At 40.8% G+C, this 25,995-nt stretch overlaps 1 protein-coding gene across 9 annotated transcripts in view; it reads left to right on the forward strand.

The window, feature by feature from the left end:
• LOC140728100 (leucine-rich repeat-containing protein 37A-like) overlaps positions 1-25,995 on the forward strand; it is a 102,722-nt gene that overhangs the window by 34,228 nt on the left and 42,499 nt on the right. For 5 of the 9 annotated variants that reach the window (XM_073046293.1, XM_073046291.1, XM_073046289.1 and 2 more), the window contains 5 exons: positions 18,522-18,593; positions 20,479-20,550; positions 21,619-21,690; positions 24,591-24,671; positions 24,842-24,913. In XM_073046293.1, the coding sequence (XP_072902394.1) occupies positions 18,522-18,593; positions 20,479-20,550; positions 21,619-21,690; positions 24,591-24,671; positions 24,842-24,913 (369 nt within the window). The remainder of the gene's footprint in view (positions 1-18,521; positions 18,594-20,478; positions 20,551-21,618; positions 21,691-24,590; positions 24,672-24,841; positions 24,914-25,995) is intronic. The other 4 variants (XM_073046297.1, XM_073046295.1, XM_073046298.1 and 1 more) reach the window with 2 other exon arrangements.

A 25,995-nucleotide genomic window follows, 5' to 3' on the forward strand; every position in this document is an offset into this window, starting at 1 on the left:
GGAGCTATACTGTGGACTGTTACCTAAATGGGAGAAGGTTCAAACATCAGAGGTGCAGTGGGATTTGGGAGTCCTTGTGCAAGTTTCCCTGAAGGTTAATTTTAGGGTGAGGTTGTGGTAGTGCAAATGTTGGCATTTATTTCAAGGGGAATAGAATATAGAAGTAAGGAGATGATGCTGAGGCTTTAGAAGACACCAGACAGGCCACCCTTGGAGTACTGTTGACAATTTTGGGCCCCGTTATCTCAGAAAGGATGTGTTGTCGTTGGAGAGAGTCCAGAGGAAGTTCATGAGGATGATTCTGGGAATGGGGGGATTAATGTATGAGTAGTGTTTTGCAGCTTTGGGCCTGTACTCACTGGAATTTAAAAGAATGTAGGGCATCTCATTGAAATGTTGAAAGGACTCGATAGGGTGCATGTGGAAAGGATGTTTCCTATGGTGGGGGTATCCAGAACTAGAGGGCACAGCCTCAAAATTGAAGGGCAATCCTTTAGGACAGAGGTAAGGAGGTTTTTTTTTATCCAGGGAATAGTAAATCTGTAGAATGCTCTGCCACAGACTACGGTGGAGTCTAAGTCTGTAACAGGTAGTCCACGAGTTCCAAACGTCCGACTTAGGAAAGTAAGGCGGAAGCTGATACTTTCCTGATCGGTCAGGGCATCAAAAGACATGACGATAAGGCAGGTATACGGGTTGAGCAGGATCCAAGATCAGCTATGATGGAATGATGGAGCAGACTCGATGGGCTAAATTGCCTAATTCTAATCCAATGTCTTGTCTTATAGAGGTTAAATTTTGTCTCCGCGTATTTGGAAATAACATTCTTATATTTATCAAAACAAACTTATGCTTGCCTGATGACCAGTCATCATCATCATTAAGTGCCAGGCAGTTTGACATGAAGTCAAGTCAAGTTAAGTCAACTTTTATTGTCATTTCGACCATAACTGCTGGTACAGTGCATAGTAAAAATGAGACAACGTTTTTCAGGACCATGGTGTTACATGACACAGTACAAAAAACTAGACCGAACTATGTAATAAAAAAACACAACATAGAGAAAGCTACACTAGACTACACAAGATGTTTGACCCCAGCCGTTATCAATACTCTTCAGTAATTGTCTGCCTGGTGCCATGACCTGTGACATCCACCACCTGCTCCCATGGCTTCTCATGACCGTGATCAGCGGGGCTATGCAGATACTACATCTTGCCCAAGGGTGACCTGTAGGCTAGTGGATTGAAGAAGCTCCTTGTACCTCCTTTGGTAGAGATGCATCCCCACCCAGTAAGGTGAAATTCTTAGCATAAGATAAACCCACTGACTCTCATAACTACCTCGACTATACATCTTCTCACCCTGCCAAATGCAAAACTGCTGTTCTCTATTCCCAGTTCCTCTGTCTCCGCTGCATCTGCTCCCAGGATGAGGCTTTCAGTTCAAGGACATCTCAAATATCCTCTTTCTTTCAGGATTGAGGTTTCCCTTCTGCCGTCATCAATGATGCCCTCACCCGCATCTCCTCCATTTCCTGTACTTTGGCCCTCACCCCATCCTCCCATCATCACAACAGGGACTGAGTTCCCCTTGTCCTCACCTGCCACCCCACCAGCCTCTGGATCCATCATATTATCCTCCGCAACTTCCACCACTTTTAACCGGACCCCACCACCAAGCACATCTTTCCCTCTCTACCCCTCTCCGCTTTCCGCAGCGATCGTTCCCTCCGCGACTCCCTGGTCCACACGTTTCTCCCCACAGATCTCCCATCTGGCACTTATCCCTGTAAGCGTAAGTGCTACACTTGCCCTACACCTCCCCTCTTACCACCATTCAGGGCCCCAAACAGTACTTCCAGGTGAGGCAACACTCCACTTGTGAGTCTGTTGGGGTAATCTATTGAATCCGGAGCTCCCAGTGCGGCCTCCTATACATTGGCAACACCCGACGCAGATTGGGGGACAGGTTTGTTGAGCACCTCTGCTTCGTCCACAACAACAGACAAGATCTCCTGTTTGCCACCCACTTCCACTCTGCTTCACATTCCCATTCGGATATGTCCATACCTGGCCTCCTCTACGGCCATAATGAGGCCAAGCTCAGGTTAGAGGAGCAACGCCTCATATACCGTCTGGGTAGTCTCTAGCCCCTTGGTATGAACATTGAATTCTCCAGCTTCTGGTAATTCCCTCCCTCTCCCTTCACCCATCCCAGTTTCACTCTGCCTCCTCCTCCAGCTGCCTATCACCTCTCTCATGTTTCCGCATTCTTCTACTACACAGTGCTTTCACCTTACATTCCTTCTTCACCTTTCCTGCCTATCCCCTCCCTCCTTCCGCTCCCCTGCCCCTTGATCTTTCCTCTGATTGGTTTTTAACCTGACACCCACCAGCCTTCTCCTTTCCACCCTCCCCCCACCTTCTTTATAGGGCCCCTGCCCCCTCCCTCTTCTGTCCTGATGAAGGGTCTAGGCCCGAAACATTGACTGCTCATTTCCACGGATGCTGCTCGACCTGCTGAGTTCCTCCAGGTTGTTGTACATGTTGATTTGACCACGGCATCTGCAGAGTACTTTGTGTTTACTTTTCTCTTTCTTGTTTTCCATCTTTCCTATAATAGTATGACGACAGCTGTATACAATACACCAAGAGCAGATTCACCTACATTTGATATATAACTGCTTAACTTCTCAGCTCCAACTGATAAAGACCAATGGACCAAACATCAGCTTTACATTGCAACTGTTATCAAGTAGTTCATGATCCATTTCAGCTCCTTCCAGTGGTGCTCAATGTAGGAGTCAGTCTGTGATCAATCCTATTTGTTCAACCTGATAAAAGGAAACAGTTGAGAGTGCTGGATGAAGCAAAGGCTGTGATATCAAACAGCATTCAACTGTATTGTTGAAGATTACATCTAGACCATTGATTCTTGAGTTAAGTTGTTCTTTCTGTTGTTACAATAATAACATGCGCTTGATAAGGTAGATATTGCCTGTTAAAAGGACGTTCAAATTGACTATTTACTGCCCTATTCATCTACAATCGAAACACATTGTTTTTGGCTTTAACCTTCTCACTTATATGTGGTTTGGTTTTCCTAGCTCCACTCAACTCCTCCTTGCTCATTGAAGCAAGGTGAGAGTGACTGTTGTTGGGAGCAAGATAACAGATAACCAAGTGTGGGATCAAAGCACCAGCAATTGATAGATTCCAATATTACAGAGTCATAGAAAGCTACAGCAGAGAAACAGGCCCTTTGGCCCATCTATTCCATGCCAAACCTTTAAACTGCCTAGTCCAATCAACTTGCACCTGGACATACCCCTCCCATTCATGTACTTATCCAAATTTCTCTTAACTGTTGAAATTAAATTCTCGTGCATCACTTCTTCTGGCAGTTTGTTCCACACTCCCATCATCATCTGAGTGAAGAAGCTTCCCCTCATGTTCTGCTCGAACATTTCACCTTTCACCATAAGAGATGAGAGCAGAATTTGGCCATTCAGCCCATCGAGTCTGCTCCGCCATTCCATCATGGCTGATCCCATTCAACCCCATACACCTGCCCTCTCGCCATATCCTTTGCTACCCTAACTGATCTGGAAACATCAACTTCTGCCTGAAATGTACTCAGGGACTTGGCCTCCACCACAGTGTGTGGCAGAGCATTCCACAGATTCAATACTATCTGACTGAAAGCACTCCTCCCAACCTCCATTCTAAAATGTCCAGACTCAATTTTGAAGCTTTACCCTCTAGTTCTGCATACCCCCACCATAGGAAACATCCTCTCCACATCCACCCTATCTCGTCCTTTCAACATTCAGTAGGTTTCAATGAGATCCACTCCCCCACCCACATTCTTTGAAATTCTAATGAGAACAGACCCAAAACTGCCAAACGCTCCTCATATGTTAACCACTTCACTCCCAGAATCATCCTCATAAACCTGCACTGGATTCTCTCCAATGACAACACATCCATTCTGAGAGATGAGGCCCAAAACTGTTGACAATATTCTTAAGTGTGACCTGACAAGTATCTTGTAAAGGCTCAGCATTAATTTCCTTGCTTTTATATTCTATTCCCCTTGAAATAAATGCCAACATTCCATTTGGCTTCTTTACCACAAACTCAACCTGTAAATTAACCTTCTCGGAGACTTCAGTAGGTAGGTTCAATAGGCACATTTAATGTCAGGGAAATGTATACTATATATATCCTGAATTTCTTTTTCTTTGCAAATATCCACAAAAACAGATGAGTGCCCCAAAGAATGAATGACAGGTGAATGTTAGAACCCCAAAGCCCCCTCCCAGCTCCCTCCCCATGCATAAGCAGCAGCAAAGCAATGACCACCCCCACCCACCAGCAAAATAGCATCTGCACCCTCCACCGAGCACTCAAGCATGCAGCAAAACATCAATAAAGACAGAGACTTGCAGTACTCCAAAGACTACTCGTTCACCCGATATTCAACATACTACAGTCCCTCCCCCTCCCCCTAATAAGGGAAAAAGAGGTGTCTCTGTTTCACAGCGAGAGGGGAGACAACAATCAACTGCTGACTTATGGTATTAAAAGTCTGTTGTGTCGCTTTTTCTGAGCTTTGTGCCCAAAGATCTCGGGTCCCTGAGCACACAGGCCACAGCCAGCTCGCTGCTTTCGACCTTCTGTGTACTCCCAAGACACATCAAGTGGCAGCATTGACCTCAAATCAGTCTATCTCCAGAGCCACGAAAATCTGGCATCCTGAAGGCACACTATTCTTCCAGATCACTTCCTTGTGAGAGCCTAAAATCGGGTCCCATTTCTGCAAAGAACCAAAGTTCACATGTGACTCCAGGTCAGGGTCTTCAAAAGAACCCTGAAAAGGAAAAAAAAGATATTAAAGATAGAAATAGAGCTGTTTCCAAAGATGCCCTCCTCCATTCCATCATCGCTGATTTATTATCCCTCTCAATTCTATTTTCCTGTTTCTCCTTATTATCTTTGTCTCCCTCACTATCAAGAATCTATCAAAAGCCACTTTAAATATACATTATAACTTGGCCTCCACAGCTGTCCATGGTGGCAAATTTGACGTATTCACCACCCTCTGGCTGAAGAAATTCCTCTTCACCTCTGTTCTAAATGGATGTCTCTGTATTCCGAGGCTGTACCCTCTTTTTTTAAATTCACATCCTCTCCACATCCACTCTTTGCCTTTCAATATTAGATATGTTTCAATGAGATCCTTCCCACCCCACCCATTCTTCTAAATTCCAGTGTCTACAGGTCCAGAGCCATCAAATGTTCCTCATGCACTAATCCTTTCATTCCTGAGATCATTCTGAGGAATGTAATTTGAACCCTATTCAATGCCAAAACATCCTTTCTTAAATATGGGGCTCAAAACTGCTCACAATATTCCCAAGTTTGGTCTGACCAATGCCTTAAAATTTTGGCTAATAGGATCCAGAATATTTTACCTAAATTTATCTCTAACGATCAAACTGGATTTATTAAGAATAGATATTCAAACTTTAATATTCGGAGACTACTGAACATTATTTATTCCTCTCTATCCAAAGAACCTGATGCAGAACCTAACTGTTACCGTTGACGCAGAAGAAGCTTTTGATAGGGTGGAGTGGTTTTATTTATTTGAGATTTTAGGAAGATTTAATTTTGGTCTGGGTTTCGTTTCCTGGGTCAAATTGATCTATCAAGCTCCTATGGCTGCGGTTATAACTAACACTCAAAAATCTCCCTATTTTAGACTATACAGAGGTACCTGGCAGGGCTGTCCTCTTAGTCCTTTGTTATTTAACTTGGCTGTAGAACCTCTTGCTATTGTTCTTCGGAATTGTTAGTCTACATTTCAGATCCTAAGAAATCTATTCCTTCTATGTTATCCATATTCTCTGAATTTAGTAGTTTTCCTGGATATGTTAAATTTATACAAAAGTGAGTTATTTCCCATTAATAATTGTTTGGATCAGTATGAGCAGTTACCTTTTAGTATTGCTAAAAATCAATTTACTTATCTTGGTATTGAAGTTACTAAGAATTTTAAAGATCTGTGTAAATATAATTTTCTCCTATTCATTGATTATACCCAACAAATACTTTCTAAATGGTCTCCTATGACACTATCATTAATTGGTTGAATTAATGCTATTAAAATGATAGTTCTACCAAAATTCTTATATATATTTCAAGCAGTTCCTTCATTTGTTCCTAAATGGTTTTTTGACAGAATAGACTCTAAAATTTTATCCTGTATTTGGAACAATAAAAATCCTAGATTGAGTAACCTTTATTGCAGAAATTAAAATAAGGACGGTGGTATGGCTTTGCCAAATCTTAGACTGGGCAATTTCTTTCTATGTCCTTTCTAGTAAAATATATCGTAACTATTTTTTTAAACCATCAATTTTAGATCAGGCTTTTTTAATTTGGAAAACCAAAGGAATTATAACTTTTTCAGTTTTGTTTATAGGGGATTGTTTAATGTCTTTTACTCAGCTAGCGGATACATTTGATTTATCCGATGTACACTTTTTTAGATATTTACAAATTAGGAATATTTTACGTTCTTTGCTTCCAAATTATCCCTCCACTTATCCATCAAAATTAATAGATGCCCTCTTCCAGATTAAACCAATCCAAAAAGGATTAATAGCTACGATTTATAAACGGTTATTGAATGTACGAATTATACCTAATTGAAATTCCAAAAGTTACTTTCAGGTAATCAATGGAGTAACATTTTTCATCTGGTAAGTAGTTGATCTATTTGTACCCATTATTCCTTGATACACTGATTTCCTTGGATTTGATCAGAGAGTCTGTCTTCTCTTGGTTTTTCTCTCAGGATGGACTGCCCTGTCCTTTTTTTTCTGTTTAGTGTTTTTTTTCTCTTTTCTTTTATATAAAAATTTCTAATAGTACTTTCTTTCTTCATAGATTGATTAGAGGAGAATTATACATTCTATATCAAATTTATACTTTGTAGATCAACACTATGTGTGATTCTGATATTGTTCGTTTTACCTTCTGTATGTACTGCTACGGACATATATACCAGAAATATTCTCCTCCTGTTTGTATACACACTTTTTAAAAATCAATAAAAAGATTGAAGAAAGAAAGTTAACCTTTAGGGAATCCTGTATTAATCTTATGCTGGATCCTTAATTAGTTTTAGTTCTCTCGTTCACCATTTACTTAATTTGATTGCAAGAAATTATTGTTGTCTTTGACAATTCTGTTTTACCATTATTTTAATAATTGTCATTATTTTTGAGCCCTATTAGGCAGGGGTATACTTTAGTGTAGTCTGGAGTGAAGGACGTTTTTTTTGGAACACTGCCATGGTTCGTTCGTTCTCTCTCTCTCTCTCTACCCCTCCCCTCCCCTCCCCTCCCCCTCCCCTCCCTCTCCCCCTCCCCTCCCTCTCCCCCTCCCCCTCTCCCCCTCCCCCTCCCCCTCCCCCTCCCCCTCCCCCTCCCCCTCTCCCCCTCCCCCTCCCCCTCTCCCCCTCCCCCTCCCCCTCTCCCCCTCCCCCTCCCCCTCTCCCTCGCCCGCCTCTGTCCCTCTCTCCCCGAGATATTGTATATAATTTGCGGGCGTCAGGGAGCCGCTGTCAACATGCGGGAGACTTGAGAGGTGGAGTGTCTGCATTTTCTGCTGCTTGGTGTCATCTTTAGCTGGGCGGTAAATTTTTATGTCTCCAAGTCAGAAAATGTTGGCGTCAGGCGGGTGTGTCAGAATGGGAAATATCGATCTGCTTAGCAACCATTATTTGGTAAATTTACGGACCAGCTAGAAATCAATCGGGGCAGTACCTGAGAGGTAGATGGTGTCGGGGCCAACGGGGGTTAAATCCCGCTGCTAGGTGTAAATAACTTTATTTTGTAATATTCCTGAATAAATTATTTTTGGGAAAAAAAGTGAAGCGGAGGTCGAGCTTCCAGAGAAGGACGAGGAGGCGCTGGGTTTTCTTCGCTAGCTCTCGGGCCAGCAGTTTATCTGCCACAGAGATATGGCAAAAACCTGCTTCATTCTTATACTTCTACTGTTTTACGTTGGTCGACTGCAGGCAAGCACAGTGGACAGCGCCTTCTGCCCATTTCTGTGCACCTGCACAGATTGGATTTTATCTTGTGTTGGAACGGGGAAGTGGGGGAAGCTGGGTGGAGTCCCGTTCATTACTGGCTCGGCATCTAATGTCAACACTCTGTGAGTATCAAAGCAAGAAAAGAGAATGCTGAGTGTTTCGAGAGAGTTATTTCAGCTAAAAGCAACGGCGCATGCGCACCAACTTTAATCGTCTGCTCACGAGTGCATGTACAAATATAACATCCCCTTTTATCTAAACAAAGAAAAGGAACGATTGTATTAACAATTAAACTCAATTTCTCTGGAGTCTGTTTTCCAGTATATTTTCATGGAATTAACTTTCAAAGCATTGATTAATCATCCTTACGTCTCTCATGCCTGTCACAAATATACCCCTCATTATTTCCGTTTGAGCATATATACAAAATATAAAACATACTAAAACTCGACTTTAGCTTCAAACTACACAACCTCAAATACGACATGCTCCTTCTTTGAGTTTAAACATGACATTAAAATGTCAAATTGTGTCACAGACTTAATTGTTCATGTGGTACAAAGTCTTCTAGATATTATGGCCTTTTCACTGTGCGGCCAGAACGAGTTTTTACTATTTTGTCCGAGTCCTGTTGTTGGTTATTTGCATGTTTCGACGTTTGTGTTGTGTCATTAGCCTCTGCTAGTGTTTGGCTGTGTGCATTTGATGTGGTAGGCACACTGTGCTCATTGATCTCGGTTGTTTGACCTGGTTTTGCCAGTTCATATGTGATTAGTTTTTCAGGCGGTTCCTCAGCCGTCTTTCGTAGATGTGTGCGATTAGGTCGGTAGATCCCAGAAGGGGTTTGAACTACATAGGAATCCTCATCAAGGTGCCGGCACACAATTGCTTTCTCCCAATTCTTTTTACCTTGCACCAGGGGTTGCATGCGCACGGTATGCCCTTCGTCGAGTGGGGCAAGATCTTTGGCTGATTTGTTGTAACTGTCGGCCTGCTGCTGACGTGTTGTTTCATGCACTCGCGTTCGCGTACAAGTCTGGGTGCCAGATAACTCGCTGTTGTTGGCAGGAGCGTGCGTGTGCGGCGATTCATCAGATGCTGGGCAGGACTCGTGCTGAGCCCTTGCGAAGGTGTGTTGCGATGGTCTAGAAGTGCGAGGTAGAGATCTGCTCGCGATTTGTTGCTCTTTGTGAGGATCCGCTTAATTGTTTTAACTCTACCTTGGAGGCACAAACTCTACTTAAAATGAAGTTCAATAAGTTTTATGTTTATTAAACGACTATGGAATGAATAAAAATATGGAGACAGAAGTGTTTCAGCTGGTTCAACTATGATCATTTTGAATAGCAGAGAAAATCTGAAGGATAGAATGGTCTTTCCTGCTTCTATATCTTTTATGAGAAAATTAATTGATGCTTAGAACCAATTACATTTCAACCCAGTACAGATCATAATTTCTCAAAAGTTATTGCTTTGCAGAAAACTTGGAATGAAACAATTGGAAGTGCTTCTCTTCACAGGTAAATGACATTTCATGGAGTCAATTTGAACACGAGGGTCAGGAAGAAATCCTTTCATATCTTAGTTTTAATACATTTTATAGAAGGAATTGGAACACGAGGAGCTTCTGAGTTCTTTGAACTCGTCCATTCCAGTGCCTCTACGGAATTTATCTTGCTTGTATTTTGTGTTAACAAAAATGTGATCGAAAATACTGAGTTGCTTTCAAAAACTAGAAACGGTATTTCACTCTACTTGATCTGACAACTTGTCTTTGGAACTGTGGTATTGAGTGTATTTGTTTAAAAGAGGAAAATACATCGCAATTAATGGCTCACAACTGATTAAGGGAAAATGATCTGTGCTGCACCGTGGCAATGTATTTACAGGCAACAACTATATAGAGGGAATGGAGAAGGTCAGATAGTGGAGAGCACACCTGTGGCTGTCCCCCTCAACAATGAGTACTCCACTTTGAGTACTGGAGAACTGTTGGGGGGGGGGGGGAGATGACCTACCTGGGGGAAGCAACAGTGGCCGAACCTCTGGCACTTCTGGTCTTATGGCTCAGAAGGGAAGGGTAGGGAACTGAAGAGGATGGCAGCAGTAATAGGGCACTCTATAATTAGGGAGACAGACAGACAATTCTGTGGACATGAGAAGGAAACCCAGATGGTAGTTTGCCTCCCAGGTGCCAGGGTCCGTGATGTTTGTGAACAGAACCACAATATCCTGAAAAGGGAGGTCGTGGTATATATTGGTACCAACGACATAGGTAGGAAAAGGAAGAGATCCTGAAAAATAGAATACAGGGAGCAAGGAAGGAAGCTGAAAAGCAGGACCTCGGGTAGTAACCAAGGGATTGTTGCCTGTGCCACAAAACAATGGGGATGAGAATAGAATGAGGTGGCAGATAAATGTGTGGCTTAAGATTTGGAGCAGGGGGCAGGGATTCAGATTTCTAGATAATTGGAATCTCTTCTGGGGCAGGTAGGACCTGTACAAAAGGGACGGATTGTACTTGAATTGAGGGGGACCAATATTCTTGCAGGCAGGTTTACTAGAGCAGTTGGGGGTGGTTTAAACTAATATGGCAGTGGGATGGGAACCATTATGATAGAGCTGAGGATGAGCCAGCGGGTTTACAAGTAGATGACCATTACAGTGGTTGGTAAGTTGATGGAGAAGATCCTGAGAGGCAGGATTTATGAACATTTGGAGAGGCAAAATATGATTAGGAATAGTCAGCATGGCTTTGTCAAAGGCTGGTCATGCCTTATGAGCCTGTCTGAATTTTTTGAGGATGTGACTAAACACATTGATGAAGGAAAAACAGTAGATGTAGTGTATATGGATTTCAGCAAGGCATTTGATAAGGTATCCCATGCAAGGCATATTGAGAAAGTAGGTAGGCATGGGATCCAAAGGGACATTGCTTTCTGGATCCAGAATTGGCTTGCCCACAGATGGTAAAGAGTGGTTGTAGGGTCATATTCTGCATGGAGGTTCGTGACCAGTGGTGTGCCTCAGGGATCTGTTGTGGGACCCCTTCTCTTTGTGATTTTTATAAATGACCTGGAGGAGGAAGTGGAGGGATAGGTTAGTAAATTTGCTGATAACAAAGGTTAGGGGCGTTGTGGATAGTGTGGAGGGCTCACAGAATTTACAGCGGGACATTGATAGGATGCAAAACTGAGCTGAGAAGTGGCAGGTGGATATCAACCCAGATAAGTGTGAGGTAGTTCATTTGTGTTCAATCTTTTTATTAACATCAACATATTGGAAATAACAAAATATTAATATACAATTATTGGGATTAGATTGTTAATAATTAACATATATGAATATATACTCAGTTAATACAAGGGAATTAAACCTCCCAAAATCGTACAAAATACAAATATAGTATACACAGAACAAAGAAAATTAGCAAAACAAATAAGAAAAAAGAAAAAAAAATATATACACCCCAAATAAAACTAATCTACCCAATACTAACCAATGACTAAAAAAAAGAAAAAGAGAAAAAAAAGAACATGGGCTGTTTGTAATATCTTAAAAAAAAGAGAAAAAGAACCATAAGTGTCATCAACTCGGATCCTCTGTACATATATAAAACAAGAAAAAAAGAAATAGGTTTGGAAAAGGTCAAATTACATCATATGGAAGTGTTGAATAAATGTCCTCCAAGTCTTTTCAAATTTAATAAGATCATATATGACGCACCTAATTTTTTCTAAGTTTAAACACAACATAGTTTGAGAGAACCAATGAAATGTGGTGGGAGGATTGATCTCTTTCCAATTCAACAAAATAGATCTTTTAGCCATTAATTTAAGAAATAAAATCATCCAACAAGCTGAAGAGGTTCAATGATTTGGTTCTAACATCGGTAGACCAAAAATTGCAGTAATAGGATAAGGTTGTAAATCAATACCCATTACCATTGGAATAATATCAAAGATATCTTTCCAGTATTTTTTCAAAGACGGACATGACCAAAACATATGAGTTAAAGAGGCTATCTCCAAGTGACATCTATCACATACAGGATTTATATGGGATAAATAACAAGCTAATTTATCCTTGGACATAGGGGCCCTGTGCACTACTTTAAACTGTATCAACGAATGTTTGGAACATGGAGAGGATGAGTTAACTAATTGAAGAATTTTTTCCCATTTTTCAATAGGTAGAGTAAGCTTAAGTTCCCCTTCCCAGCCATTCTTAATTTTATTAGATACATCTGAACGTATTTTCATAATTATATTGTAAACAGTTGCTATTACACCTTTCTGAAAAGGATTTAAATCTAAGGTTCATTTTGGTAGGTCAAATATAATGACAGAATATGATATTAATAGTAAAGCTCTTAGTAGAGGGATCTTGGGGTCTGAGTCCACAGGACACTCAAAGATACTGTGCAGATTGACAGTGGTTAAGAAAGCATATGGTGCATTGGCCTTAATCAGTCATGGGATTGTGTTTAGGAGCCGAGAGGTAATGTTACAGTTATATAGGACCCTGGTCAGACCCCTCTTGGAGTACTGTGCTCAGTTCTGGTCGCCTCACTACAGGAAGGATGTGGAAACCATAGAAAGGGTGCAGAGGAGATTTACAAGGATGTTGCCTGAATTGGGGAGCATGCTTTATGAGAATAGCTTGAGTGAACTCGGCCTTTTCTCCTTGGATTGACGGAAGATGAGGGGTGTCGTGATAAGATGATAAGAGGCATTGATCATGTAGATAGTCAGAGGCCTTTTCCCAGGGCTGTAATGGTTATCATGAGAGGGCACAGTTTTAAGGTGCTTGGAAGTAGGTACAGAGGAGATGTCAGGGGTAAGTTATTTATGCAGAAAGTGATGAGTGGGTGGAATGTGCTGCCGGCGACGGTGGTGGAGGCGGATACGATAGGGTCTTTTAAGAGACTCCTGGATAGGTATGTGGAGCTTAGAAAAATAAAGGGCAATGGGTAACCTTAGATAATTACCAAGGTAAGGACATGTTCGGCACAGCATTGTGGGCTGAAGGGCCTGTATTGTGCTGTAGATTTTCTCTGTTTCTATGATGGATGTAACATGAGTGTAAGGAAGGACAAGCCAATGATTGGGTACAAATGCAGACAGCAGAGAGTTAAATTGTAGCATGGAGACAAACTTCAAAAGAGTGAAGAAAACAGGACTAAAGGTAAATGCAAATAGCATTCAGAATGAGATGGGCAAACTTGTTGGGCAATTGGAGATTGGTTGGTATGACGTTGTGGACATCTGAGTTGTGGCTGAAAGAAGGCCATAATTGGGAACTTATACTTCGTATCAAAAGGACGGGCAGGAAAGCACAGGTGATGGTGTGGCTCTCTTGGTAAGAAATGGAATTACATCTTTAGAAAGAGGTGACATAGGGTCAGAGAATGCTGATTCTTTGAGGGCGGAGTTAAGAAACTGTTAACAAGGATAAAGAAACCATTATGGGAATCATATATAGGCCTCCAAATAGCAGCCAAGATGTGGGGTTGTGATCGCAAAGGAAGCTGGAAAAAACATGTAGTAAGGGTAATGACACAATTGTAGTGGGGGAGCAAACATGAGGAAATCTGCAGATGCTGGAAATTCAAACAACACACACAAATGCTGGTGGACCACAGCAGGCCAGGCAGCATCAATAGGGAGAAGCACTGTCGACGTTTCGAGTCCTGACGAAGGGTCCCGGCCCAAAATGTCGACAGCACTTCTCTCTATAGATCCTGCCTGGCCTGTTGTGTTCCACCAGAATTTTGTGTGTGTTCATTGTAATGGGGGACTCCAGTATACAAGGGGATTGGGAAAATCAGGTTGGTGTCAGATCGCGAGAGAGGGCATTTGTTGAGCTCCTATGAGATGGCTTTTTAGGGAAGCTTGTGCTTGAGCTTACTTCGGGAAGGCTAACTTGGATTGGGTGTTGTGTAATAACCTAGATCTTACTGAGGAGCTCATCATCATAGATTGTCACACCAGACAGCCAGCCACTCTAGTGTTGTGTGGTTGATGTTGAGCAGGTCAGTGTCAGCTAAATCAGGTCAGAGTGGGCAGTCGCGCAGAACGTGTTCAATGTTCTGCACCCTTTCGCCTCACTCACAGGATTCGCTGGTCTTCACCGTATTGTCTCCTATCCTACAAAATCCCTCTCTCGCTCTGTTGAGAGTGCGCACTTCCGTCTGTCAAGCAGTGACCCGTCTGCCAACGTTTCTGTTGGATCTTGCACTGTATTGTTTGGTAGGGTTTTGGCTTCTGTTTGTTGCCAGAGGTCAATCCTTTATGTTTGGGGGGATGTTCTGTGTGGTATTACCTCCACTGTAGCAAAGCTTTTCCTGGATTTCAGGTGGTTGGAAACTGGCACATGATCATGTAGTGGGTGTCGTGAATCAGAGTTCTGTTTAACTTTCTTAAGTTTTGTTGTAGTGTGTCTTTGGATCTTTGGGGGATCAATGCCTGCAAGTCTGTAAATGATGTTAGAGGGTGTGGGGCGCTGCGTGCCTGTGAGTATTCAGCAGTCTTCATTAAGCAACGGGTCTATTTTCTTCACATGGGCTGATTAGTCCTACACAGGTGCACAGTATTCTGCAGGTGCATAGCAGAGTGCTAGGGCAGTGATCTAAGTGTGTGAGCATTAGCTCCCCATTTCGTGCCTGCTAATTTTTTCAAGAGAGAATTGCGAGAGCCAGCTTTCCGTCAGAGTGTTTGGATGTGGGTGTCAAAGTGAACGTCCTATCCAGTGTCACGCTCAGGTAAATTGGAGTCTGATGGTGTTCGATCTCCTTCCCACACCAGAAGATCTTGAGTTTCCAAGCTGCGTTTCGATTCCTCAGGTGGAATGCACACACTTGAGATTTTGATGGATTTGGGTTCAGAGAGCATTTTTCATAATACTGCTTCATTGCTTCGAGGACTGCTGTAAGTCGTACTTCAACTTCTTGGAAGGAGTTAGCTTGTGTTGCTATGCATAGGTCATCTGCATAGATAAACCTGCGTGTGTTAGGAAAAGTTGGTTGGTCGTTTGTGTAAACATTAAATAGTAGAGGTGCCAGGACTGATCCCTGGGGTAGTCCTTTCTTTTGTGGACGCCACCTACTCTTAATTCCATTCATTTCTACATAAAATCTGTGATTTTCTAGGAGGCTTCTTATTAATTTGACTGTGGTTCGTTCTTTAACATTTTAGATAATTTCAGTAGAAGGCCTCTGTGATTCAGTGTTGAATGCTGCTGTTAAGTCGATGAATACTGCCCCTGTATTTTGTTGCATTTCAAAGCCAACCTTAATATACTGGGTTAAGTTCAGGACTTGACCGCAGCAAGAGCGGCCTGGCTTGAACCCGGCTTGGTCTTGTTAGAGGATCTTCGACTAAGGGGGATATTCTTTTCAGTATGAGTCTCTTGTAGAGTTTATAGAGGGTGCAGAGCAAGGAAATCGGTCTGTAATTTTTAGGAATGTTGGGGTCTTTATTGGGTTTTAGGAGAGCCACAACTTTGGCTCTTCTCCACTTTTTAGGTGTTTTTTATGATCTTAGGGAACAGTTAAAAAGGGACAGAAGCCAGTGGAGTGCCTTAGGTCCAAGATGTTTAAGGAATTCATTAAGAATCCTATCCATATACTTTACGTTTCAATTTCGGAAATTTTTTGGGTTGAACCAATTTGTTTTAACTATTCCTATTGTATCCAATTTCTTTTTTCATCCTTCTATTATAGACCAAGCTTATTCAGCTTGGAAGACTAAAGGATTACTATGATTTTCTGACTTATTTTTGGATAATTGTTTTATGTCTTTTGAACAATTATCTAATAAATATAATTTGCCTAGATTTCATTTTTTAAAGATATTTACAGATTAGGAATTTCTTAAATACTGTACTTCCTACCTTTCCAAATCTTGAGTCTTCGGGTATTTTGGAGAATTTGTTAGAACTAAATCCTTCTCAGAGAGGTGTAATATCAAAACTTTATAATATAATTAGGAAAATACGTTCAGAGGCCTTTTATAAGATTAAAAATTATTGGGATAGAGAACTTAACCTTATTATCCCTATTGAAAATTGGGATAAAATTCTTCAATTAGTTAATTTATCATCTATATGTGCTAAACATTCATTAATACAGTTTAAAGTTGTGCACAGAGCTCATATGTCCAAGGATAAATTGGCTCGTTTTTACTCCCATATAAATCCCATGTGTGACAGATGTCATTCTGAGATAGCGTCTTTAACTTATATGTTTTGGTCATGCCCGCTTTTGAAAAAATATTGGAAAGACATTTTCGATATTATTTCCATGGTACTGAACATTGATTTACAACCTCATCCTATTACTGCAATTTTTGGTTTACCAATGATGGACTCAATCCATTTATCATCTTTTACTTGTCGAATGATTGCATTTCTTACATTAATGCCTAGAAGATCTATTTTGTTGAATTGGAAAGAAATTAATCCCCCTACCGTATTTCATTGGCTTTCTCAAACTATGTTATGACTAAATTTGGAGAAAATTAGAAGTGTTGTATTTGACCCTTCCATTAAATTTGAAAAGACATGGAGACCATTTATTCAAGAATCCCATCTATGCCAGCAGCTTTGTTGGATTTTAGCTGTGATACTTCATCCTTTAATTCTTCTAGGGTGAGAGGTGGGAAGTTGTTATTCCCGTTTGAGTGAGCTGACTCCATATCCTGATGTTGCTTTTTCTTTTGCCTCTGTTCTTCGTCATTTAGTCGACCATTTAGTATTAGTTGGTGGGCAACCTGACTGGGTGTTATGGCAGCAATTCTCTGTGGTGGTCTATTGTCTAACTTGAGTTTCTGAACAGTTGCCCATGCCTTCTTACTGTTGTTGGTAATGTCTGTGTTTTCTATTGGTTCCTGCCAATGCTGTTGTCTCTCTTGGCTCAGTAGGGACAGAACTGACTCTCCCATTTCAATTGTGTCTTGACCAAAGGGGTCTTGTTCATTTAAGTTGACATACTTATCATAATATCTAGCGTCATTTCTTCCTTACTCACCTTGCTATCTCGATAAACCTAGTCCTGTTCCTAGTATTTCAGTGTCTGTGTCTTGCATTTGGGTCGGCCATCAACGCCTACTTTTTAACACACAGAACAAAAGAACAGGAATAGTGAAGTTGTGTTCATAGACCATCAGAAAAGGCAAATGAAAATGGAGAGTAGAAGAATCACTAATTCTACCTGCTCTTTCAATTGTGCTTTGGACTTTAACCTCTGTCTGATCTGCAATGCGTAGTATATTTTAGGTTGCAAATGTCCTCTGTTTATGCATTATCCTGAATATTAGCTGAACTGAGGATATGAATTCTGATATTATAATAAAGAAAGCCAGGGTACTGTCAATGGTGAATTTCACCACCACCTTTAATGTGCCAACACAGATTTTGATCAAATTTTCAAGGTACAGAGTAGACAGAGAGGTAGAGAGCTAATGTGAGAGGCAAATGTGAGATAGAAATAGAGAGTGAAATCGAGATAAATAGATAGATAAATAGATATCTCTTTAGAATGCAGTAGTATTCATGGGTTCATTGTCCATTCAGAAATCTGATGGTGATGGGTTAAAAGATATTCCTGATTCATTGAGTATGTGCCTTCAGGCTCCTGTACCTCCTCCTGGATGGTAGGAATGTGAAGGGGGCATGTCCTGATTGATGGGGGGCTTTAATGATGGATGCCACCTTCCTGAGGTATCACCTTTTGAAGTTGTCCTCGATGCTAAGGAAGTTAGTTCTCATTCTGCCACACCCCCTTTCTCTCACTACCCGTTTCTAACCCCATTTCACTCAGGCTCCCTTTTTCTCACCCCTTTTTCTTTCAGGCTCCCTTTCTCTCATTTATCCCCCTCTTTCTCACCCTTTCTCTTTTCCTTCACTCACTTTCATTTACCCACATTTTCTCTCGCAGCCCTTCTCTCACCCCCCCGTGCCCCCCCCCAAATCATTGCCACTATCTCTCATCCACCTTTCCTCTCACCCATATTCTAGTTTCCTTTGTGGGCTGAAGGGCCTGTATTGTGCTGTATGTTTTCTATGTTTCCTTAGTTATCCAAGGCTGGCTCTCTCCACCCTTATGGTCCTTGCTTTCAACTGGAATATACTTTCTTTGAGCACAATGAAAAATCTCTTTGAAAGTCTTCCACTGTTCCTCAACTGTCTCACAATATAGCCTGTGTTACCAGTCTACACTACCCAAATCCTTCCTCATCCCATTGTAGTCTCCATTACTTAGGCATAATACACTGGTTTTCGATCGGACTATTGCATCCTTTTTAGAGCACAAAAACTGCTGGTATCAGCAGGAACATAAACATGTATCCTACAATAGTTTCAATAAGTACCTCAGTGATAATATTTGTATGTTTTATTTTTCCTTAAAGGGATTTAAGTGAAAATGCCATCACTACTGTCCAAAAAGGCAATTGGTTACCCTACAGATGGACAGAAAACTTGTAAGTTTTAAATTTATGTTTATATCCAAGCATCTCGTTTTGAACAGTGTAGTACCAGTGGTAGAAAGCAAATGCAACATTTGTGTGTAATAAACATGGTGTATTGATGAAAGATTTGGAGATGGAAATGTGGTCTTTGTTAATGTTCAGTGGAAATTGACTGGCTTGTACTCACAGGCTTATATGAGGCATCTTTATCATTGTTACATGGGCAAAGAAATGATGTGTATGCTATACAAAATCTGATTTTTAGACTACTATTATTAATTTATATTTCTATTAACAGATTGAACATGAAATTTGATTTTTTACAGATTTTTTCAAAATTTAGCAAGTCAAGTTTTTGAGAAAAACATGGAGAAAAGAATCTATACTTTTACTACTTCTTGTGTTTAGAGTTAATATGCCATCAATATATTTGACAAATAGCTAATCCATAAGATGTGGAACTGTACACAGAGAGTAAAAGCTAGAGAGGGGGAGGACGTTTTTGATTGTTCATGCACACCTGTCTGAGGGCATATATTACCAATTGTAAAAACCTCTGTATATTTGGTTTCCTTGGAATTGGAGATGTAGTGGTGAGTGCAAACAGTGACCAATGATTCATCATGCATAGAGCATTAACAACCACAGTCAAGATTTTCCTCCAAATTAGCTTCTGCAACTGTTTCAGAGGATGGAGTATAATTTAGCCATGGCATGCAGGGGCAATCAAGGGTCTTTTTCAAATGTTTAACTCGTTGTATTTTCCTTTACAATTAATTAGCAAAACTACTAGTAACTTGGATAACATGTAGATTTGGAACTGTTCTTTTGCAAAACAGACTCAGGAATTGTGAAATTCAGACTTAAGGATTATCGGCATTACCATTGATGTTTATGTTGAAAGATTGCTTTAAGAACGTGTAGCCAGGAATATATAGTGGAAGTGTACAGAGATGTTGTCTTGTACTATGTTAGGTACAAATGTAATGCAAAAATGTGGGTAAGAAGGCAAACAGTGCATTGACCTTCATCAACTGTGGGATTGAGCTTAAGAGCCAAGAGGTAATGTTACAGCTGTATAGGACCCTGGTCAGACTCCACTTGGAGAACTGTGTTCAGTTCTGGTCGCCTCACTACAGGAAGGATGTGGAAACTATTGCAAGGGTGCAGAGGAGATTTACAAGGATGTTGCCTGGATTGGGGAGCATGCCTTATGAGAATAGGTTGAGTGAAATTGGCCTTTTTTCCTTGGAGCGATGGAGGATGAGGGGTGACCTGATAGAGGTGTATAAGCTTTTGAGAGGCATTGATTATGTGGATAGTCAGAGGCTTTTTCCCAGGGCTGAAATGGTTAACATGAGAGGTGCTTGGAAGTAGGTACAGAGAGAATGTCATGGGTAAGTTTTTTACGCAGAGAGTGGTGAGTACATGGAATGGGCTGCCAGCAACTGTGTTGGAGGCAGATATGATAGGGTCTTCTATCAAGAAGTCTCTTAGGTACATGGAGCTTAGAAAAATAGAGGGCTCTGGGTAACTAGGTAATTTCTAAAGTAAGTTTATGTTTGGCACAGCATTGTGGGCTGAAAGGCCTGTATTGTGCTGCAGGTTTACTATATTTCTAATATCTAAACATATTCAGAAAATTATTTACAACTCTTATTTTAGTGATGACCTATGAGTGGACAGATATTTTTCCTCTACCTTGTTATCGTCAGGATCCCCATGTAGAAAAATTAATGTTTTATTGTGGCTAAAATTTGGACATCGATATATCCATGAATGTACTTCTTCATGTGGCAGCCACAAAATTATCCAGTTGATTTTTAAAAATCATTTTTCTCAGAAGCTGAAATTCCAATATAAATTAATATTCTAACTATTGAGCAAATTGTTGTAGAGACCTACATGGAAATCAACTTGTAAAGCTACAGAAGGATTCATTTGAAGGGCTCATCTTACTAAAGAAATTGTAAGTACAGTTGTCTGATTTTAATGTCATTTTCTGTACACTAGTGTATTACGGATTCTTCTGGAGGGGCCTGGAACTGAAAAACACTGAATTTTTGTTATTTCTAAATATAAGTTATTTATAAAATATTCAAAGGTAATACAAAACATTGAAGTCAATATTTTTATAATAAGTCATGTTAGTCTCGTTATTTTAAGTTAAAACATCATTAGAATATCATCTGTGCTGGATTTATACTGAAACCTGGATGTTGAATCAGCTGCAGTCTCATTCAGAAATTTCTCATATTCCACATGTTCATTAAGCAATCTTCTTTTACACAATGCTGTTTAATTTCACAGACTTCATTGACCATTTATCCAGTGATTACTTTTATAGATGCACCATAGAAATCATCCTGTCTGCATGCATGACAGCTTGTTATGGCAACTGCTCTGCTTGAGACCGCAAGAAACCGCAGAGTTGTGAACATGGTCCAGTCCATCACGCAATTTCACTCTTCCCACCACTGACTGTGTACATTTTGTGCTGCTTCGGGAAGAAGCCAAAATAATCAAGGACTCCTCCCATTTGAGTCATTCTCTCCTCTCCCCTCCCCCCAATTAAGCAGATAACACAGAAGCTTGAGTGCGTGTAACACGAGGCAGAAAGGCAGCTACTAACTCACTATTGTAAAACTCTTCAATGGGCCTTATGCACTATCGAACTCTCAATCTACCACATTAAGGTTCTTATTTGCCTACCTGCACTGAACACTATATTCTACATTCTGCTTTCCTTTAACATTAACATGATGTATATATTATACGGAATGATTTGTCTGGGTGGCATGCAATCAAAAGCTTTTCGATGTATCTTGATACTTGTGATGATAATAAACCAATTACCAATGACTTTTAGTACACCATAGCACACCACCTTCCTTCTGCACACCACAGCATTAAAAGGAGACAACAGTTCTTGGAGAGAACATAATAACATCTCAGAGAGTTATATAATGTTCATCAATGGAGCACTTTCAGATTTTAAGGGACAGTAATATTGAATGTTTTTGTCATTTCAACATAGGATTCTTTCTGGAAATGTCATCTCAAAAATTGCAGGGTTTACATTTCAAGCACTACCTTTCCTGGAGATTCTGTGAGTTCTAATATTAATTTAGAAAGTCTAATAATCAAATATAGAATTAAAAATTGTGATGTATGCATTATGATTTAAGTATACTGTTCCATTGCTGCTTTGTATGTTAATTAGGGCAATGGTTATCTTGAAATAATTTTGTTGATTTGCCTTTTACTGACTGAATGCAATGAAATTTTGATTCTATTGATACAGTAGTGTCTTTACAAAATATTTGTCATTATTTGCAAAATATAATTTGCAGAATATACTTGAGTGCCTTCTTGTAGTTGTTAAAATTAGAGATATCATTGCTAATGTGAAAATGGAAATTACAGAAAATACTCAGCCGCTCAGGCTGCATCTGTGGAGGAGAAACAGAGGCAGTGTTTGAGATTGAAGACCCTATATCATGATCTTTGACCTCAAATGTTAATTTAATTTCTCTTCCAACCTGATGAGTATTTCCAGAACTTCTGTTTTTATTTTCGATTTTCAACATTTGCAGTTTTATTTTGATTTTCAGTTACTTTCATCTGCTTGACATCTAGACCAAGGATGATAAAATTTAGAGGTTGAATAAAGTACTTTCCACTGTGCCTCATTAGAAAGTCTTAAATTCAGCTGGAGGTGTTTCCTTCTTACAGAGTTTTCCATTGTTATCGGACCAGGGTTGTCTTTACTTTAAGTAGTCTCCAGTTGAGAATGCCAGTCACATTTGGGGCACTGTGCTAGTGTGATGCTATTACTGTCTGAGGTGTCGGAGTACAGAATTCAATCTCGGTGTCCTCTGGAAGCAGTCTCTTTATATCCTCCACGTGTAATGTGCGGGCTTTGTCCAGGTGCTCCAGTTTCCTCCCACTGATAAAAACATATCAGCAGGTTAATTGGTCATTGTAAATTGTCCTGTGATTAGGTTAGGGCTAAATCAGGGAATGCTGGGCAGTGCAGCTTGATGGGCCAGAAGGGCTAATTCTGTGCTGTATCCCTCAGTGAAATATAAAACACAGCTGTTGCACACAGCGCAAAAGGGACCAAATCATTTCGAGAGCTAAGGCTCATTAAGGTATAATGAGTGCTCTACAGATGTTGAAACATGTTGTTTGCTAGATTCAAACTGAGCCAGTACCAGAAAGCCAGGAAGTAATTGTCCAGTGACAATTAGTAGAATAATCCCCTCTTCCTTATTCTACAAAAATAATGCAAAATGATTTTTTAGAGCCTCTTTCATCTTGAAACTGATGCGGCGCGCAAAATTTTCCCCTAAAATAGCAACCAGGGTTGAACCTCTGCATATTGAATTGAATTGAACTGGAATTGGATGGACTCCATCTAAATGTGCAATTTATAGTAAACAGTATGTACAACCAGTTAACATATAAAATACAGATGTGTCAGCATGAATTCACCAGTCTGATGGCCTGGTGGAAGAAGCTGTCACAGAGCCTGTTAGTCCTGGCATTTCCTGGATGGTAGCAGCTGGAACAATTTGTGGTTGGGGTGACTCGGGTCCCCAATGATCCTACGGGCCCTTTTAACACACCTGGCTCTGTAAATGTCCTGAACAGTGGGAAGTTCACATCTACAGATGCGCTGGCTTGTCCACACCACTCTCTGCAGGGTCCTGCAATTGAGGGAAGTACAGTTCCCATACCAGGCAGTGATGCAGCCAGTCAGGATGCTCTCAATTGTGCCTCTAGAGAAATTTCTTAGGATTTGAGGGTCCATACCAAACTTCTTCAACCATCTGAGGTGAAAGAGGTGCTGTTGTGCCTTTTTCACCACACAGCTAGTATGTACGGACCACGTGAGTTCCTCGGTAATGTTTATGCCTAGGAACTTGAAGGTCACCCTCTCAACCCCGGATCCATTGATGTCAATAGGAGTTAGCCTGTCTCCATTCCTCCTGTCAGTCCACAATCAGCTCCTTTGTTTTTATGACATTGAGGGAGAGGTTGTTTTCTTGACACCACTGTGTCAGGGTGATAACTTCATCTCTGTAGGCTGCCTTGTTATTATTTGAGATCAGGCCAATCAATGTAGTGTCGTCAGCAAATTTAATTAGCAGATTGGAGCTGTGGGTGGCGACACAGTCATGGGTATACAGAGAGTAAAGGAAGGGGCTTAGGACACAGTCCTGAAGGGCACCTGTTTGAGGGTCAGGTGGCAGAGGTGAGGAAGCCCATTCTTCCCACCTGCCAGCAATCTGACAGGAAGTCCAGGATCTAGCTGCACATGGCAGGGTGAAGGCCGAGGTCTTTGAGCTTCTTGTCGAGCCTGGAGGGAATTATGGTGTTGAATGCTGAACTGTAGTCCAAGAACAGCATCCTCACATAAGCATCCTTCTCCAGGTGTGTAAGAATGGTGTGTAGAGCTGTGGCTATTGTGTCATCTGTCGATCAGTTGTGTTTGTGAATTGTAGGGGGTCCAGTGTGGGTGGTAGCATGCTGGGGATGTAGTCCTTGACTAGTCTGTCAAAGCATTTGCTTATTATTGAAGTGAGTGCAACAGAACGCCACATAATTGAGTCCATCACCTGAATAGGGCAATAAGTGACCCAGCTGTAGAAGGGGCAGCAGTATAGTACTGATGTTAATAGAAAACTAAGTTTACCTACTTGATTTTGCCGCAGTTTCCACCTGGATAAAGTTAAATGTCAGAAATTTAAAATGGTTATTTTTGTTATACTTACTCAGAACAAAGATAAAATGGCACAAATTAATATTGAATCAAAACAACCAGAAGAGAAAAGAACCTTTTGTAAAATTAATTCACATGGATTGAATTTACATAAGGTGTAAAAGGACAGCTTGTTTTGTGGTGTTTTTATTATATTTAAAAATAGAATACTAACTTGTATCAGCAAGTTCTTTCAAATATTCAATAAATTAAAGTTAATTTATTTTCTGGTTATTGTATAGTGATCTTTCTGACAATAAGTTAACAGCACTACTTGATGGAACATTCAAATCTTGGCATGGATTACGTTTCTTTAGGAAATTGTAAGTGTAACATAAATATTCCAATCATTTCTCCAGCAGTAGTCATTCTGAATGAAATAATCAGCATTTACACATATAAAATTACTGTGTTAGTGACAAAGAAACTATTCATCTTTTACAGTTCTTCAATTATTTGGAAGCTTTTCTTGCATTTTTCTTTTGTTTAACAGGAACTTGAACTCAAACCCATTAGAATTAATAGAGAATGATGCATTTGATAAATTACCTTCTTTGCAGTACCTGTGAGTATACAGAGATGAAGTAGAAAGAGTATATCATAACCGGGTTTATTATCACTGACATACGTTGTGAATTTTGTTGTTTTGGGACAGCAGTACAGTATAATCATTAAAATTGCCATGTTACCATAAGAAATATATAAAATATAAATAGTGCAAAAAGAACAGAATAGTGAAGTACGTAGTGTACATGAGTTCAAGGATCATTCAGAAATCTGATGGTGGAGGAGAAGCTGTTCCTAAAATGTTAAGTATGCGTTCTCAGGCTCCTGTACCTCCTCCTTAATGGTGGTAATGAGAAGAAGCTATGTCCTGGATGGTGAGAGTCCTTGCTGATGGATGTGCCTTTTTGAGCCATTTCCTTTTGAAGGTGTCCTCAATGGTGGGGAGGCTGGTACCCATAATGGAGCTGGCTGACTCAGCAACCCTCTGCAACCTCTTTTTGATGCTATGCATTGGAGCCTCCATATCAGGGTTTGATGCAAGCAATCAGAATCCTCGCTGTAGTACACGTTCAGAAATTAGCTAGAATCTTGGTGACATTGTCAGGACTAGGCCAGTGATGAGAGTAGAAGTGACAGGCTTTTGCTCATTCAGGCTTCGTGGAAGTGGGCTTTACTGAGGAAAGTGGGTAAGTGGACTTCATTGTTGGATTTTCTTTGCATTTTTTTTAAGGAATAGTGAGCATGTCGGTAGGGTTAGTTCTTTGCTCTGAGTGTCAGATGTGGGAATCCTGGGAATCTTCCCATCTCCCAGATGGCCACATCTGCGTCAGGTCACCGAGATGCAGCTCCTGAGAGACCGTCTTAGGGATTTGGAGCTGCGGCTCGATGACCTACAGCTTATTAGGGAGAGTGATAGATAGGAGCTACAGGGAGTTAGTCACCCCGAGGCTGCACGAGTTAGACAAGTGGGTGACGGTCAGGGAAGGGAAGGGAAGAGCTCAGATAGTAGAGACAACCCCTGTGGCCATCCCCCTTAGTAATTGTTATTGTGTTTTGGGTGCTGATGGTGGGGGTGGATATGACAGAGGACGACCTCAATAATCAGGTCTCTGGCACTGAGTCTGGTTCCGTGGTTCAGAA

This window comes from Hemitrygon akajei, chromosome 5 (assembly GCF_048418815.1).
Source record: "Hemitrygon akajei chromosome 5, sHemAka1.3, whole genome shotgun sequence".
Taxonomy (NCBI): Eukaryota; Metazoa; Chordata; class Chondrichthyes; order Myliobatiformes; family Dasyatidae; genus Hemitrygon; species Hemitrygon akajei.